Here is a 17,221-nt window from a genome sequence, read left to right on the forward strand (position 1 = left end):
CTGGAAGCACCAGATGTTCCCAGCCAGCTCTAATTCTGGCTCTGCCAGATACAGGCAACATTACTTAATCCCTTATTCTTGGATGTCACTTTCCCTATCTGTAATGATAACAAAGCATTATGAAGACTGACTAATCCATGGTCCAGAGGCAGTCTCCACATGACAGCAAAGATGGAAACTTCCAATAGTAGCATGAAGGACAAGGTTTATCAAGTGTTACTGAAGAGTTATGCGACATTCAGTGATATGCATCTGTTCAAAGACATTTTTCTGATTTCTCAGAACTATTGCAGCCTGAACACTAAACAGATCTATAAAATCAACAAGATTGTTGTCCAGACCCAGAACTTCATTGTCACTGTGACCTTCATGAGTGTTTTATTTAAGCCTTCTAAAATTCATTCTCAGCAGCAGCCTAGATGCTAAGAAAAGAAGTCAGAAAGCAGCAAACTTTATGCTTTCTCCTTTGCTTAGGGGCCATGCTGGTTAGTATAAACATGTCCCCAGCTACAGACATTTAGCCTGTTATCTTGATGGCAGGTGGATAACCTCAGTGTCATTCTGGTGACCACACAAACTTTATTTAGATAAACTCAGAAGTTTATTTGCAGTATAAACAGTGTATGATGAGAACCAACCAACCCCAGCAACCCACTTATTCTGTTTACTCAGTTATTGCTCCTGAAAAAAGGGAGATGTAACTAAAACCCTGCCAGGCATTCCTTTTCCACTTGGTTTTTAAAGAGCCTTCTAATTTAGGGGCCCTTTTTTAGCTAATTATGAAACCTTTCATTGTACTAGCACTCTGTTGTAGTTTTTTCTCTATCAGAGCCAACCCTATTCCATTTGAGTTTTCGGACTGTGATGACCCTGATGTCTTTAAAGCTGTCGACACAGCACTGAAGAAATACAATGGAGACAGAGCAACCGGTAATCAATTTGCTCTCTACATGGTGATGGAAGCCAAGAGAACTGTAAGTAGACTTTGGAAAAAAAGATATTTTGGAATTCTTTATGCAGTCTGAATCAGATTATCTCCATCTCATTCATAAGAGAACAAGTATGACAGCAAAGTGTCTTCAAAAACTTTTTAAAAAATCAAAGGAATGCATTGCACAGTAAGATACTCATTACCATGACAAGCAGGGATATATATTATGTTCCTATCAACCGAGATATGTGTGCTAGGGAATTGCTTATTAATGCAAGCTCTAAAAAACAGAAATTTTCTATCACTAATACAATTTGTTTTAGTAGTTCACTCTTTTGTTTCTTCTCTCTGTTAAGAATTCTACCCTTTTACATCATCAGTAAGGTTTTCAGATCAATGGCAAAACCACACATTCTAAAAAACCTGAACATTATCTTGACTTGTGAAGAACTGGTATCACATATAAAAAAGAATGACCTGATAAAATTTGGCAATACTCTGAATAAATTGTTTGTGAATGTTATTTGATTTATGCTAATCCCAAGTCACATATCTATCTAAAAGCACTAGCTGGTATTTTAGTCAAATAGGGTGACAGCTAAAATTACAGAAGAAAAAAAGGATGAAACATGATCCTTTGCCTGGAATCCTTCTGTATAGCCTTAATCTAACAAAAGAGTATTTACCTCTGAGAAGCATACAAAGATGATATTACCATAATAATGACAAGCATTACTTTACTTGAAAACATCATTAGCATTTTTTCCTACTGAATTGGATTTTCAGATGTAAAACACAAGAAAGCCATTGTCAGAGAGAATATTTGGCACTTCAAAATCACAAGACACTTTTACCCAGATAAAAACTGACCCCAAAAAGGAGTAATGAATTCCTAAATGCCTTAAAATACCCACATCCCATGGCACTACCCTCTGGTTTTCCTGTTTTTAAACTGCGAAGATTTTAGCATGTAGTGACAAAGACTAAAATCTGGCAAAAACTTTATACAATTAATATTAGACAAATCAATAGTTCCACTGTCTTCACTGAACTACACAAATCCTTCACAACAGCCAAATGCTGCATTCTATCAGGGCTGTAACACCACCTTCCTTTTGCTGCTGTTCTCAGACAGATAGGGCAGATATTAGTTTCAGTATTTTATTTTAAACAGTGTTCTGTTTTTAAGAATGCATATTTATTGTAATTATTATTCATCTTTCCTTCTTTAGATATCCATCTTTCATTTTCTTAAAAGATCTGAAGTGGAAATCAATTGTTAATTTGCATCACTGATCTGACTATCATAATTAAAAAAACAGAGGAAAGGAATCTGCAGTAGAGATTTCCTCATAATCGATTTTCTTTTTCTAAAAAGAGTATAGATTTTACCCACTGCTAGTCTCACAATGTTGAATGCATTAATTAAATAGCTGGTTATTACATATTAATGTACATTCATTATTGATAAAGTAAGAAAAGATAAAAACTGACGGATGAAATACTGAACCTGCCCCAGTTAAAGGCACAGTTATTCATAATAATGATGAAATAAACCAACAACAACATAGAGAAACAATTATTTTTCTCACCTATTTTGTTTACTCACAGAGATGATTTATTGCAGATTTAGAACACTGTTAGAGAAAACAGAATTTGGTCTTTTTATGTCCACATCTCAGATAGTATCATCAAGTGCAGGTCTGCAAACATCAGTTTTTACCAGTTGAGGACTAAGTGCATTACATTTTTAGGGACTCTCTCATCCTGTTTTACAACCTGCAAACATTATGTCAGGTACCTCTACACCTCTTAGTAGCTGTAGCAATACACAGCAGAAACCAAGAGAACACAGAATATAATTCTGTGTCTACACAGTGTAAAGCCAGTGTATTCCATCCAGGTCAGCCCAGCTTCACTTGGTAACAATAAGGCAAGAAATATCATTTAATTCTCCCAGCAGTATCATTTGAGGATAAACAGTGTTTAAAGTACAGCCACTGCCTGTATTTGAATAGGCACATTGGCAGAGCATTTTAGGGGCTGTAAAAGATCAGTAACTTCTGGCTTTATATCTCCTGTAACGATGAAACATAAACTGTGCAGTTTGTTAACATTACCTGTAGGCACAGGCTCACTGCTCAGTTTATGTCAAGAAGAAAATGCCCCCAACATCAGCATCACATCTACTGGCCAGGCCAGATTTTGCTAAATACTTTGTCTGCGTTTAACTTTACCGGGTTCCTGAGGCTACCCTCATGAGCAGCTCAGCCTTTAATGCCTGTAGGAAAGCTGCAGGCACTGCCAAAGACTCTCTCTGGAGCATATGCCCTCCTCGCCCCTTCCGCTGAGTAGGCAGGACAGCTTAAGTACCCTGTTACCATGAGTAAAGGCAGGTTGGGCACTGCCAGGCTGCCTGAGGGTTGCTGGCTGCTGTTTCTGGGCTGCCTGTAGAGTTGTACAGAAGGAAAGCAGACAGATCTGGGAGGAGGCCAAGGGTGAGAGTGAGAGAGTCACACAGGAGCACAGTCCAAGCTGGTAATTATGCTAACTATCCAAGCAGCAACCTGAATTGGCTTATTAGGAGTACATTTGATTATCAGTATAAAACCTAACCACTTATTTCTAGTTTTAAAACCCTTGGTACTACAAGTTAAACTGAGGTAGTTGAGCACACTTTATTGGATTTGTAGGTAAGGGCTCAGTAATTAGATAAGTTAATTATTCAGCTACCAAGAGTTGAGAGACTTTGTTTGGAAACCAGAAGCTAATTTGAGACTATACCGTAACATAGAAGGCAATCAATGGCCAGTATTTACCTTTTGAAGCTCTTATCTTTTCACTTCATTTGTCACTATGCAAACGATGACATGCACCTTTTTATTCAGGCAGGTCCTGACTCACAATTCTACCTGAAATACCGAATACGAGAAACCACTTGTGCCACTGATGAGAACAAACTCTGGCAAGATTGTGATTACAAAGAAGGTGCAGAGACTGTAAGTATCTCTGGCCTCTTTAAAAGCTCTGTTACAGAAACACCAACGTTATGACCTTGACTGCAGTAAAGAATTTAACTTTTTAAGCTGTATTGGTCTTTTGAGAAGAGTTCTGAGAAAAGTTTACAGTTCTAAAATTAACCCGTATCATGGTGAGTTTACCAGTATAATCCTGAAACTGTGCAGAAGGGAACATTTCAGCTCTTCTGAGCCAGACATGCTACTAGAAAGTGCCTAGAGGAGGTACAATTGGGGCACACACAGCTTGCAGGAACACTGAGCATTTCCAATGGAAGTCACTGTTATTTCACACACTACATAATTCAAACAAAGGGATGATGATAATAAAGTCACTTGAATAAATGTGAAATGCCATGGCCATTGCTGCATAACTTGTACTAGCAGAGAGGAAATTAGGTAAACATTCAATTTATACAGACTTCATTTATGAGGATCTGTTAATTTCCATTATTCTGACTGTAAATCTTTAATTAATTAATATGCATCAATCATCATACAAAGCAATCTTTCAAATTATCTGTGGAGTTCATCCCCTACTCTCCTCACAAATAAAAGAATTGTTCCTTTTCCTTTGTTCCAAAACAACAGATTAGACATTGCTACAAATGTACTTGTTCCCCAAACTCAATATGCAGCTGTCAACTTTGTTCAACAGATAGAAGAATATATAGCACTGTATTTTTCTTCAGAAAGATTAAGACAAATGTTGTTATATGTTTTTGCAGAAAACAGGAGAATGCACAGCTCGAGTTCACATGAATAATGTTGAAAAAACAAGTAATGTTTCACAAGACTGCAAGATATTTCCAGGTGTGTAACTGTTTGGGGCAGTATTCAGCAAGTATGTTGATAATAAGAATGGGAAAAATATAAAACTGAGACTATAAGGTAATTTTAAAGGTAACAAGATTTTTAAAAGACAAAGTACCTTAATTTTTCTCCGAAGTAAAAATTACTAAATTATTTCTGTTAAGGGTCACCAAAAGCAATATTTATACCCAACCAAAGAATTTTTTAAAAAAAATTTCATTTACAGAATAAAAATCTAGCAATGATGTAATCATCTAAAAGACTCTGTAATATCTTTTTAGATCTTAATAATAAGTAGTGCTATATTTCTTGCCTATAAGACATTCATCTATTACTATTATGTTTGCATAGTGATTTTATTTATTAAAAAGAGATCACATTGCTTTAAAGCTTTACAGCCAAGATGTCAATGTGCATATGCCTGTAGTTCATGTACTACATATCCAAGCTTGTTTTAAAATATCCATCAAACCGGTAGCAGGAAGCTAAGTGGATATTAACTACAGAAATATTTACCATGATTTCTGAGATTTTTGGCAGCTTATCTTTGGTTTTGTTCCTAGTTATCTTGCTTAAAGCTTACATGGTTATACTGACAGCCAGTGTCCTAGGAACTGCAGTACATGCAAAATCCTACGTTCTCCTACTGAATCAACAAGGCTTGGGCTGGATGCATTTGTAGGACAATGGTGACATCTAGTTGCCAGCAAAAGGCATGTGAATCCCACAGAGAATGCATGGGAAATAAGCATTTGAATCTTTGCTCAGAAAGCTAAAAAACATCCACAGACCCTAAGAAACTCCTCTCTTACCAATTTATAGCAACTCTGAAAAAAGAACGCACATTTTGTTCAGCAGTTATGAAAGTGCTGAGACCAGAGTTAGTTGTATATATTTGTCATTACCGAGGCAAGTGTGAACTGCTGGAAACACAGAGGGTCAGACTTTGTTCAAGTACCCCTTGGACACTAAGACTAAATAGTATTGCTTACCCTGAGATATTCCAAATGTACAGAGGAATCAAAACAGATACAAAGGATTCAAACAGAAGGAGTGAAACAATAGGCCATAACAGATGAGGGATTTTCCCACCATGTTATATACCATATTGTTCCGGCTTCTTGGTGGAACACGTTGATCATACTGACCCTGGACTGGTTCCCTGGCCAGTGCAAGTTGGCATAACTCCCTTACAGTCAGTTTATGCCAGCTGAGGATCAGGCACACAAGTTTTACTTCAATTCCACAGAGACCACATATTGTCCCACTTGCATTCTCAAGCTCACTGAATCATGAAATTAATTTATGTACTCAAGTATAAAATTAATTTATGAAAATCCAATCCATGATTACTAGAAAGAGAGTTAATAGGATTAGTAGTAGGAAACAGAAGTTTGAGCATCCCTGTCAAGCTTGTCTATGCACAGCAAATCCAGTTGGTTAAGTCTGAAGGTAACACCAAGTGGTAACTGGCAGCCTCAGTGACGAGCAGGGGGACTTCAAACAACACAGCAGTGGAATAGCTCAGCTACAATCAATCCCTAAGGAGCTCAGAGTCAGAGCAGTTCACACAGGTGAGCCAAAACACTCCTGCCAAAGTCCCCCTTCCTGAAACATGGTGAGGACAGCTGCACACAGTGGGAGAGCTTCGAAGAATCTGAAGAACATCTCCTTAGTTGTAGCCTCTACTGGTTCTTCCCTGACTGAATGAGGGGTAACTCTTCCTTATGGGTGTCAAAGCCACATGCAAGGTTTTCCAGAGATTCACTGACTCCTGAAACTTGCTCACTCCTCTGAATGAGGTTCACTGCTGAAATCCAGCCTGGATCCTCACATCATGGATGGCCTCTACCACCACAAACCAAAGCATGTTTCTAAATACAATAAATGTCTTTGCAGGCCCTGAAACTGAAATGTGGATTTTACTGATCACTCCAATTAAAGCAGGAAAAGTCCTTGCTCGTTGAAACTTTCTGTTCATTATCAAAGAGGAAAAATCAAAACCCAAGACTGTTTTACATGAAGCCCTGTATTTTCTTGTTTGTTTATCTTCCAGCTGCACCAAAGGTGATGTTTACTGAGGCTCTATGTCTCGGATGCTTCCAACCTATATCAAGTGATGATTCACAAGTCTCAGAAATTCTGAAACAAGCCATTCAGAAATTTAACAAGCACAGTGATGAATCTGTTCTTTTTAAGCTTGTGGAAGTAAAAGAAGCTCAGAGACAGGTTTGTGAGATTTTTTTTCTCTAACTTTTATACAAAGTTTAGCCTTTTCTCTAACACTTACCAAAAAAACTCAAACCAGGTACCCTTTGTTGTTTTATGAACATGTTTCTGATTTTTAAGGTGACTCATGTTACATAATAAAAGCATAAAAGTGCATAGTATGCATAGACTCTGTAAACAGTTCACTTCATTTTTAAGAAAATAGGTGGTTACCTACTAGATTTTCAAAGCAGTCAACCTTGCAGTTAGTAAACATGTTTTTCCTTTATGTGCAGTTGCATCTAACCAGTGTCTAGCACCAGTTTATTTGCATTTGCTGCTGACACAAGCATCTTGAGTCATCTCAGATGCTCTTGGCTATTCCACTTGGCCTCTCCCTCAAGTTCCAGCAGGAGCAGATCTCTTCTAGGTTCTGTGCCAAAACTGCCAGTCTGCACAGATGTCTTATATACTCTATAGTCTCTCAAACAGCAGTAGGCATCTTTGTTTTTCCAATGCAATAGGATCCGTATGTCAGCAGCTGCTGTATGTTACAGAATGGGGAGATTTCTACTTTGCAAGCAATGTCTGCTCAGGTCACAAAAATTCCATGTCATCTTGTATTCCATGCAACAGTTATTTCCCTGTGAAAGGTTCTCCCATGAATTGGCATGATGTTGCTAGAAAGTAAAGTTTCTTAATTGATTTTTATCTAGTATATAGCCCAACATAAGTATGGACCACTTTCTTTGAATGTTTGTGTATTTACTTAGCCTAAAACATTTGCTTTTTTTGCTAATCACAGTTAACAGTTTAACTTCTAAGTTTCTATTGGTTTATGTAATGTATCTCCTAAATAACTGTTCCAGGTGGTAGCTGGATGGAATTACAAAATTAAATATGAAATCAAGGAGACTAATTGCTCCAAAGACCAATTTCAAGATTTAACTCCAGAGTGCAAAACCACTTCTACAGCTGTAAGTAATCTTTAAAATCTATTTATCAAACAAATATCATAATAAAAAATAATTATACCAGAATCAAGAAAATATTTACAGTCTTGCTTTACTTCATGGGTGAAACTGAAATCCAGCATCATAGATGACTGGATATTTATGCAATTAAAACATTGTCTTCTGAATCAGTGACTAAGACAATGATCAATGTTTTTACATTACTCTATAGAATTTAAACAGTCTCACCCAAATAATAAATCCATTGAGAAATTCTTAACTAGATATTCAAGGTATTAGCCATGTACAACCCAAAAAACAATAATTAAAATTAGCACCATTTTTCCAGCTTAACACATTTTCTAAGAAAAGTCAGTAGCTGAACTATTGGTCTCTGTCAGTCCAGAAAAGAGAGCTTCAAAAGAAATTTATTAACAAACATACACAAGTCTAGCTAAACGGTGCTGCAAAAACAGGTACTTCCTTTGCTTCTCTGATGTGGAACAGAATGAACTGTTCCAAAACTAGAGGCTTGGTCTCCCAAACAACCTCCCTGAACTACCTCACCTGGGGTCAGACAAATGCTTCTGCAGACCCAAGGTAGAGGGCAGGAACCTGGAGTCATAATGAACAGTGGCAGTTAATTGGGAGGGAGGAAGCACACAAGTCCTGACACACATCTGGCTCATTTGTTGTGGAAGTGCACTGTTGAGTGTGACATTCAAGAGCTTCTCCTGTTTGAAAATTATTTGTTGGATGCTTCAAAAATGTTTCAGAAGTATTCAGAAACAAAAAAAGACTGGCAACACTGTGGTAAATAGTAGGAGAGTGAGAATCAAATTAGCTGAAGCAAATTTCTCCATTACCCATGCTCAGATTTTAAGCTCATTCACATATTGCTTTAATCACACCAATAGTTTCATTTAGTCTTTGGTAAGGGACTTCACAGAAACCTTTTTGAAAATCTACATATAGTTTATCACCATATCTCTCTACCTGCTTTTGTTGACGCTTTTGAAGAACTTTGGTTAATCTGCAAAATATTATTTCTGTTTACAACAAAAACTCTCCTCCTTTATGTATTCATTCCCCCTAGTTCTTTCCTTATTAGCATTTCTAGTCTCTTGAATGCTACAGACATATTTTATGGGTGTATAACCTTTTCAAAGCAGAACAGAATCAATATCTGCATTCTTCCAGCCCAAGATATCAAGTCAATTTTAAGCAAGTCATCTACCACAGTTCCTTTAAAACACCTGAGTAAATACACGAAATTCAATAATGTTTGATTAGTTAATTGCATCATCTTCTTTTTGGTCATTACAGTTTAAGACAGAAATTTCAGTGAGTTCTCCCTAAAAAAAGGATTCTGGCTTGTAAATATCCCCATTTTCTTGTGGAATTAATATATAACAAATAGTTGTGAGCCCTGATCATTTACTAGCTCTGCAAACTGTTAGGCTTCTTGCTCCTCGCTTATTTCAGGAAGGACAGAATTATTCGTAGTATGCTTGGCTTTCTGTTTTAGCAGGAATGTTAATATTAGGAAGTTAGCTTGTTCATAGTTTGTAAATAACTGGGATTTTTACTCCAGCGTGTAGGTAAATGTGATGCCAAAGCATATGAAAATCTTCAGGGGGAGCTCACAGAGATGGCACACGAATGCAAGTTTCCAGGTATGTCCTAGGCACTATCAGTTTTTAAAGTTCTGCAGTTCTCAGTGTAGGTTTTTTTGTTTGTTTGGCTGGTTGGTTTGTTGTTTGCTGGGTTTTGTTGGGTTTTTTTTTTTCTGTTTGGTTTTTTTGTTTGTTTTGTTGTTGGTTTTTTTACAATTCTACAAAAAGACAAAATTAAAATGTGAGATTAAAGTAGAAAATAACAAGAGAAAGTAATTCTTCTGGAACCAAAAAAGCACTGCCTCCTAATGAAATACTACCACGAGCTTTTTCTCTTCCTACAATTATTTTATATGCAGATGAAAGTTGCATTTTATCACTTGTACACTGCCCTATTTCTATGATATGGAGTTGGTTGCCAACTCTCATTTGAGATTAACAGATACAAACTCAAAGAGTGTAACTGTCCTACAAAAATTAATTCCCTTTCCACTACAATGACAGAAGAGTTATTATCATGTTGTTTAAATGAGTAACAACTACTTTCCAAAGAGCTTAAATGTATTCTTTTGAAAGGCAAAGGAGCTCAGGACTGTGGAGATTTTGTCCAAAACTGGTAGTACACCTGTTGATCCAATCCTATTTCATATTGCATAGCTACAATCAAAACTATTATGTTAGAGGTGCTTTTTTTTCCTAGTAAATCGATTACTTAGAATTTATAAATTCATTATAGTCAAGCTCCCAAATGGTTTTCTTATTGTTAATTTTTCCTTCAGCCATCTATTTGGACACAGATTACCACAGCTCCAGAGCTTTAGTACAGTGAGTTCTACAGTGAGTACAGTGAGTTCATACTACTCCATACAAGAAGTGCTGCATTCTCACCCATTCAGACTTCGTTTTCTTCAAGAAATTATAATTATACTTTTCAATACATGCATTTCTTGCAATAACATGCACCTCTCGTTTCACCTGATTCAGGTCCTTCCCTTAATGTAGACATTCCCTCACTTTATTTGCTGCATACCTGGAATGGATACACACAATTCATGTTCCTATTAGACAACTGTTGTGTAGGTGCCTTATTGTGTGACAATAGGTGCTGATACAGTGCTCCATTAGGCAAGCAAGGATGATATAAAACTCAAAGATATTTCTGTTTTATTTGACAGACCCAAATTCAGGACGTGTTTCAGAAGGCAAAGTCTTATAACTGACTACTTTCCCCAGACTACATCTAAGTTGAATCTTTTGCTCTTAGATCTGAATTCTGTTTCTTTCTTTCAGTTGAAGAGACAGTTGTTCCTGTGAGACTCGTTGGCTGCCCAAAGAATATCCCAAAAGACAGTCCAGAACTGAAGGAACTACTGAAAGTTTCTATGGAGAAGTATAACTGGGAGAGCAATGATGATTTCTATTATAAAGGTGGAGAAATAACAAAAGCTACAGTTCAGGTTGGGATATACCATAGAAATTAAGGAAAACATGGCACTGTCATGGGTCTAATCTAAATGTTAGCAGAAGTTTGTATTTAGATTTGAGTAATGTTTTTCTCTAAGTACTGATACATGTGATAACTGAAATATCCGGGCAATTTTTCTTGCAAAATTTTATCCATCTTGGCTTGCATCCAGAGATTATTTTAAAATCTACCCCCTCTTGATTATATTTTTCTTAAAATAACATGATTTTAAAACCACAGGTAAAAGGCTCACTCAGGGTATCTGATTTCTGTATATCTACCCCACTTTTTACCAGCCTTTGTAACATACCTTAGACTTTTAGAGTAGAAAAGTAGGAAGTAGCCACTTGATTCACCCCACCTATACTTTCTAATTTATTTTAAGCACTGTCCACCCTACAGTAGCTGTAAGCTCCAAGAAACACAGCTTCCCAATTTCACTTAGAAATCAATTTATATACTTATTCTGCAGCTAATAATATTGCACCTAGATTCAGAAGAAAACACCTATGCACAAGTTCAGATACAGATAAATACAATAATGAAAAGGACTCAAGATTATAATACTGTTCACCATTTGCATTTGGCTTGTTTACTGCTCCATCATAGCAAAAAAAGAGGTTTAGGACAGAACTGAAAATAAGACAGTGGAATAGTTCAGAAGATTCTTTGCCAACAACTACTCCTGGGTATGACAGGTGCCACTGGAGAAGGCACTAAAAGCACATGAGAGTTTTTCTGAATAACTCACGTTACCTTATTAATAATATCCATGTTTTTTCTTCTTTTAATGCTTCTTTCTTCTTTCAAACTTTTTTCTTCTTTCTCATTTTTCATACTGTGATTGATATATTAGCATGTCTGTATTTTACAGACTTTAAAAAGACAGAATTTCATGGTTTGCCTGCTATGTTGAAAAAAGGATATATTATCTTGGGCTCTGTGAAAAATACTAAGAGAACATGTACCAGGCACATTCTTGAACTTGCACAGTTTCACTCCTTAATGCATTTGGCACATACATTCATTTTCAACTAAGCCTGTTCTTCACACGCTTCATTTTACTCACATTCCAGTTTTCTTACATCATATTTGGCTCTCTTCAGCAATGTCTTTAATGATTTCATTTGTTATTAATGAAATTACTGCAGGCATCCAATAAAACAAAGCCAAAATCTTTGGGCCTGATATTACTCTGACCTCTCTGTTTCCTCCAGTTTCAATGCTGGAATTTTTGAGACTGGGAACTGGAATAAATAAGTAAGTTGATTAGAAGCAGATAGATTTGGTGCCAAGTATTTTAATATTGTTCTTAACATATGCTGTCCCAGTGGTCAGGACTTGTAGAATATAAGTAGTACAAGGTTGTGGAAAAACAACTTTCCTTTGAAACTTTTTCAATAAAATGCCTTTACCACAGAAAGTGTTCTTGCTAATTTTTCAGGCGGTTGCAGGAAAAAAGTACCATCTAACTTTTTCAATCCAGAAGACAAACTGCTCAAAGGAAGAATTTGAAAAACTAAATGAAGACTGTGAAGCCACAGCAGACAGTGTAAGTAATGATGATGATGTCATCTGCAGTGTTCCTAATGGACAGATTCTTTTGCACCAGAAATTGTAAACACAGTAAAATCACATGCTAAGCTCTGTTACATCTTTCAGTGAACTTCAACAAGAACACCTTTCACTGTTTGTAACCCAAGCCAGTGACATCTAAACTGAGTCACCCAACCCTAGGATCAGTGCTCACTGTAACGAAAAAGGAACTTTCTTCTGATAATAATCAAAGAAAGGAAGCTGCTGCAAAATGAAATCGCTGCAATGCTCCTTACTGTTTTCTTGTAGCTAAGGAAAACCTGAGACTGGAGTGTTACCAGTATGCAAAGAAACAATGCTTCTGGAGTGCATCCTGCTGATACCAGGAAAATGTGTTCCAGACACTGGAAAGTAATGCTGATAGAACCAGAAACCACTGGCAAGGAAGTTGCTTGGGAAGGAGAGGCTTCATTTCTCCTCTTTTTCTGCCATAAGAACAGTGCTTACCTGTGAGATTGTAAAATCTCTTTAGTGCAGCAGGCACTGAATAGAAAAGAAATTGCCTTTTTCTCTGTCTCAGATTCCCAGTTTTTAATAGGAGAAATACCATCACAAACAGTATTTGTCAGGAATATGATGAAGATTAAATAATGCTCCAAAACTGCTGGAGATGAAAAACCCAATGTTTCAAGATTCAGTCTCCAATCCAAAGCTGAATTAGTGTTCACATAAGCATACTCTAATCTCAAAAGGCTAAGCAGTGGTGTGTCCCAATACAGAAGTCTCCACCACTGCGATGGAGATTTTTAAGTAAAGCTCCAAGCATATCTGTATTTAAAAGTACTGTTAAAAAAAATCGTTATTTTTTTCACGCATAACTCTCTTCATTTGTGTCTGATGTTTTGTTACATTAATGAATTGATCTTTTTGTTTTTTCAACAGGTACCATTGCCATGTGAAGCAAAAATTCATGTGATCTCATGGGAGAATAAAATCTTTCCTGAGATTAACTGCTCTGTAGAGCGCTCAGCGGTACGATGCTTCTTCATTACCTGATAGTATGGGTAGAGCATAGAACAAAGGCAGTCATTAAATTCTTTCTCCATTCCAAATAAACCCATACTTTGTACCAAAAATACAAGATCACACAGTCCTAAAAATCAACTGTATTGTTCATAAATTAAAACCAGTAAACTTTTTCTTCTCTATAATATTCCCATGCTAAACTGTCAGAATTTCAGTGATATGTAAATTATTTTTTTAACATATAAATGCTAAAATACTATGGAGTTCTTTGGGAGAATGTTTATGTTTCCATTCTTATCACAGGTAGCAAAGATAACTATTTAGTTTACATTAAGGATCTGATAACTCTTTTGCTAAATTATGCATTTGCTGTACTGACCCAACTTTTGAATTTCCCAGATCTAAAGATACTCTTCTTCTTCATGTAACAAATATGGCTATTACTGCATTGTCTTTTAGAGTTTATTGCTAAGAAGGCCTCCTGGATTCACACCTTTCCGAATGGCTCTTGCTCAAGAGGAGACAAATGAAATTTCATGCTCTGACCACAATGAAGAAGAAAGTCAAACACCTGGTGAAGAAACAAGCAAAGATGGTGGACAGGAACCAGAAGGTGAACCTGAGCATAAACATGGGCATAAACATAGGCAGAGGCATGGGCATAAACAGACATGGATAAAAAAACAAATCATGAATTTCACAAAAGACATAGGCACAAAATTGATTGCTGTCATGGAACTGGCCATAGGTGGGGACATAAAAAACACAGTAAAAATGGTAAATTTCAGCATCCAAGCCTCAGATCTTCTGAGGAATCTGATGAAAGAATTTTTAATCAAAACAAAACTCCCCCATCCAGTGCTGAAACAGCACCAGAGCTAGTTAATCCAGGGGTTGCAAGAAAGGAAACCACTATACCTGCAGAACCACTAAAACTTCCTGATATTTCTTTATTTAATGGATTGCCAGATCACCCAGAGTCTCCTCCTCCAAGATGTCCTGGAAAACCATGGAAACAAATTACGGATGTTCCAGCTTCTCATGGCTTTTCCAGAGAATTCACAAATGAGGATCTCTTACCTTCTGCAATGGAAAACTCAACTCCTGCCCAAAATGAAGAGAAAGACTTTGATCTCCTAGATGCTTTACTATAATTCAAATGTTGTAGGATCCTTTTCAGAAGTTAAACATAGGAAAATAAAAAAAATACTGCCTATTGAAATTCATAATATATGAAGAGGCAGAAGTTCCTATTCTGTTAGCTAAAATGTTCTAAGTCACTCTAGCGTAACACCAGCGCAGCTGTGGAACTAAGATCATACAGCAATACTCTCTTTTGCATATATTTGCAAAGATGTAAATCAGGCAATGGCAAATTGCAGTCTTCTGCTGTTAAAGTTAAAATTGAAGCTCATCTGCTAGAAGCAGATGCTCTCAAGCAAAGTGAATCACTGCATTAAATTTCACTGTATGAAATTAAAAACAATTGCAAAAAGAATTTCACAGATTACATGAAGAATCTTAACAAAATATGAGTAAGACAAAGGCAAGCCTAGAATCTGTAGCAAGGTTGCCTTTCTTAGATATGTGAAATAATATTTCTCTAATTTACTGGAATGAATCTTTTAAAGAAGAAAATAAAATAAATGAACCTGGTTTACCTGACAATTTTTTAAAAACAAATTTATATTACCGCTGTTGTTCTGTTGTGTTGAATGAGATAACAGGTGGAACTGAGAGAATCCTAAATAAAGCATCTTTATAATTCCCTATTAGTATTATGGTTACTACAGAGTAGAGGCACTACAACTGAAAGATTTTTGTGTGGCGGAGGTGCACAAATTCTATAGAAATGACAAATTGCAAAGACTTAAAGCTACCTAAAGTTGTCTATCTTCTTCCATCATTAGGCTATGCATAATTTAGAGACTGGAGTGAATTTGCTGTTCTAGGTATCTATCAAAAGTTGAGGATTTTGTGTGATATATATTAGCTAAAAAGCTCCAAATATTTCAAATGAAAATGTTTTACCTCTGCATGGATGCAATAAGTGGCTGAGCTGAAAAAACACCCAGCAATAAGTGACTAGTTCAATGTTAGATCAGTTCACCCGTTTGATCCACTACTCAGCCCTGTAAAAAGTAACAGATAGCTACAGGGAAAGGTCAGAAGACACAGGAGCAGAAAGGACACAGGCAAGATGGAATGATGTGGATGAGGTGAAAAGGATGAAGGAAAACAACAACTGACAAAAACAGAAACAGAGAGAATGGGATGGAGAAGTAATGCGGTGGGGGTAGTCAGAGTAGGGTAATAAAAGACAAGACTCGACCTCCTTGAGTTTATCAAGTGCTACAGTGACATGAGGTTTCATTAATGGTCAATACAAAACTGAAACATTCACTTTTGACTTCCTGTTTTTATAATGTATAAAAAAAATACTTTAAAAAATATTCTGGAATAAAAATAAAAATGTTTTAGTCTAAAAATTTTGAAACAGAATGTTCTGATATTTTATAACATTGACATGTTCTGACAGAAAGTTTTAACTAAAAAAACCCAGCACTTTCTGATGGAAAAAATATGCTCTTAGAAAACTACTGATCAGGTCTGTTTCAGGTCTGCTCCTGAAGAGCTCTGCAAAACTAACTTTCTCCCATGCTGCCATCATGCTGGAGTGATCATCCAGTGCACAGCAGTGCTTAACAAGTACTTTTCTCGTTGGCCTGCAGATGGCAGACTTCTTGCCACAAGGTTTTTATGATGAATCAAATCAGGGTTTTGTGATAGCCTCGAACGGTTTAGCAGACCTAACATTCGGTGTATCTTCTGGGTTAGTAACATCGTATATAAAAACACCACTTTAGTGCAATCTGTTTTAAATAGTAAGCTCTATCAATAGGGCATTAAAAAATGCCAGTTCCTTAAGAGCAAGGTATATATAATGCTCTAAGTGTAATTTAATAGACATAAAAATTAATAGCTAGTACCTGCACCAGAAAGATTGCATCCTTACTGATAATCAGAACTAGGAGTCTGAGGTATAAAAATATGTCTGTTCACAATACTGCTGAGATCCAGAGCCAGTTGATAGTCATTCTGCATCTGCCTGGGTTTAATGTGCTTTCTCATTCCTTCCATCTGTGACACTGAAGCCAAATAATGTATTTTATGAAATATGACATATGAAAAATTCCTCAGCTTTGCTATGGGTAACCTGATGGATTTTTTCTCTACTTCAGACATGACCTTTTAATCACAGTCAGCAATTCCAGTCATCCTCTAATGCTATGTTCACACAGTGTAACTAGCCATGGGAGACGTGCAGGCACATGACAACAGAAAATGAGGAAAAATAATGATGCACGCTACTATTTGATAAGTTTTAAGAACCTATTTCTTTCCTTGTTTTCTCAGGTCTCCCAGCCAGCAAGATAAATACTCCCAATTTAGGAATATCAGCTCTGAGGATAAAACGGGTCTAAGTGGCTACAGAATTAGAAATTACAACACTTCATGGCCATTGTCATATACACAGAGCTGTACCAAATCTGGTGTACAAATTCCTCAAATATTCTTTAAAAAACAGTGGGGATTGATGTTTTCAGTTCTGTGTCCAGTTACTTGCAGGCAGATCCTAATTCTTCTGTGTTTAC

General features: G+C 36.5%; 1 protein-coding gene across 1 annotated transcript; it reads left to right on the plus strand.

Moving 5' to 3' along the window:
- Positions 1-414: 414 nt before the first annotated feature.
- Positions 415-15,337, plus strand: KNG1 (kininogen 1). Its single transcript, XM_071752566.1, has 11 exons — positions 415-974; positions 3,820-3,930; positions 4,677-4,761; positions 6,818-6,990; positions 7,839-7,946; positions 9,517-9,598; positions 10,829-10,995; positions 12,448-12,555; positions 13,482-13,571; positions 14,025-14,178; positions 14,535-15,337. Exons 1-11 carry the CDS (start codon positions 780-782, stop codon positions 14,717-14,719), a joined length of 1,458 nt encoding a protein of 485 aa, XP_071608667.1. The 5' UTR covers positions 415-779; the 3' UTR covers positions 14,720-15,337.
- Positions 15,338-17,221: the final 1,884 nt, after the last annotated feature.

This window comes from Heliangelus exortis, chromosome 9 (assembly GCF_036169615.1).
Source record: "Heliangelus exortis chromosome 9, bHelExo1.hap1, whole genome shotgun sequence".
NCBI classification, from domain to species: Eukaryota; Metazoa; Chordata; class Aves; order Apodiformes; family Trochilidae; genus Heliangelus; species Heliangelus exortis.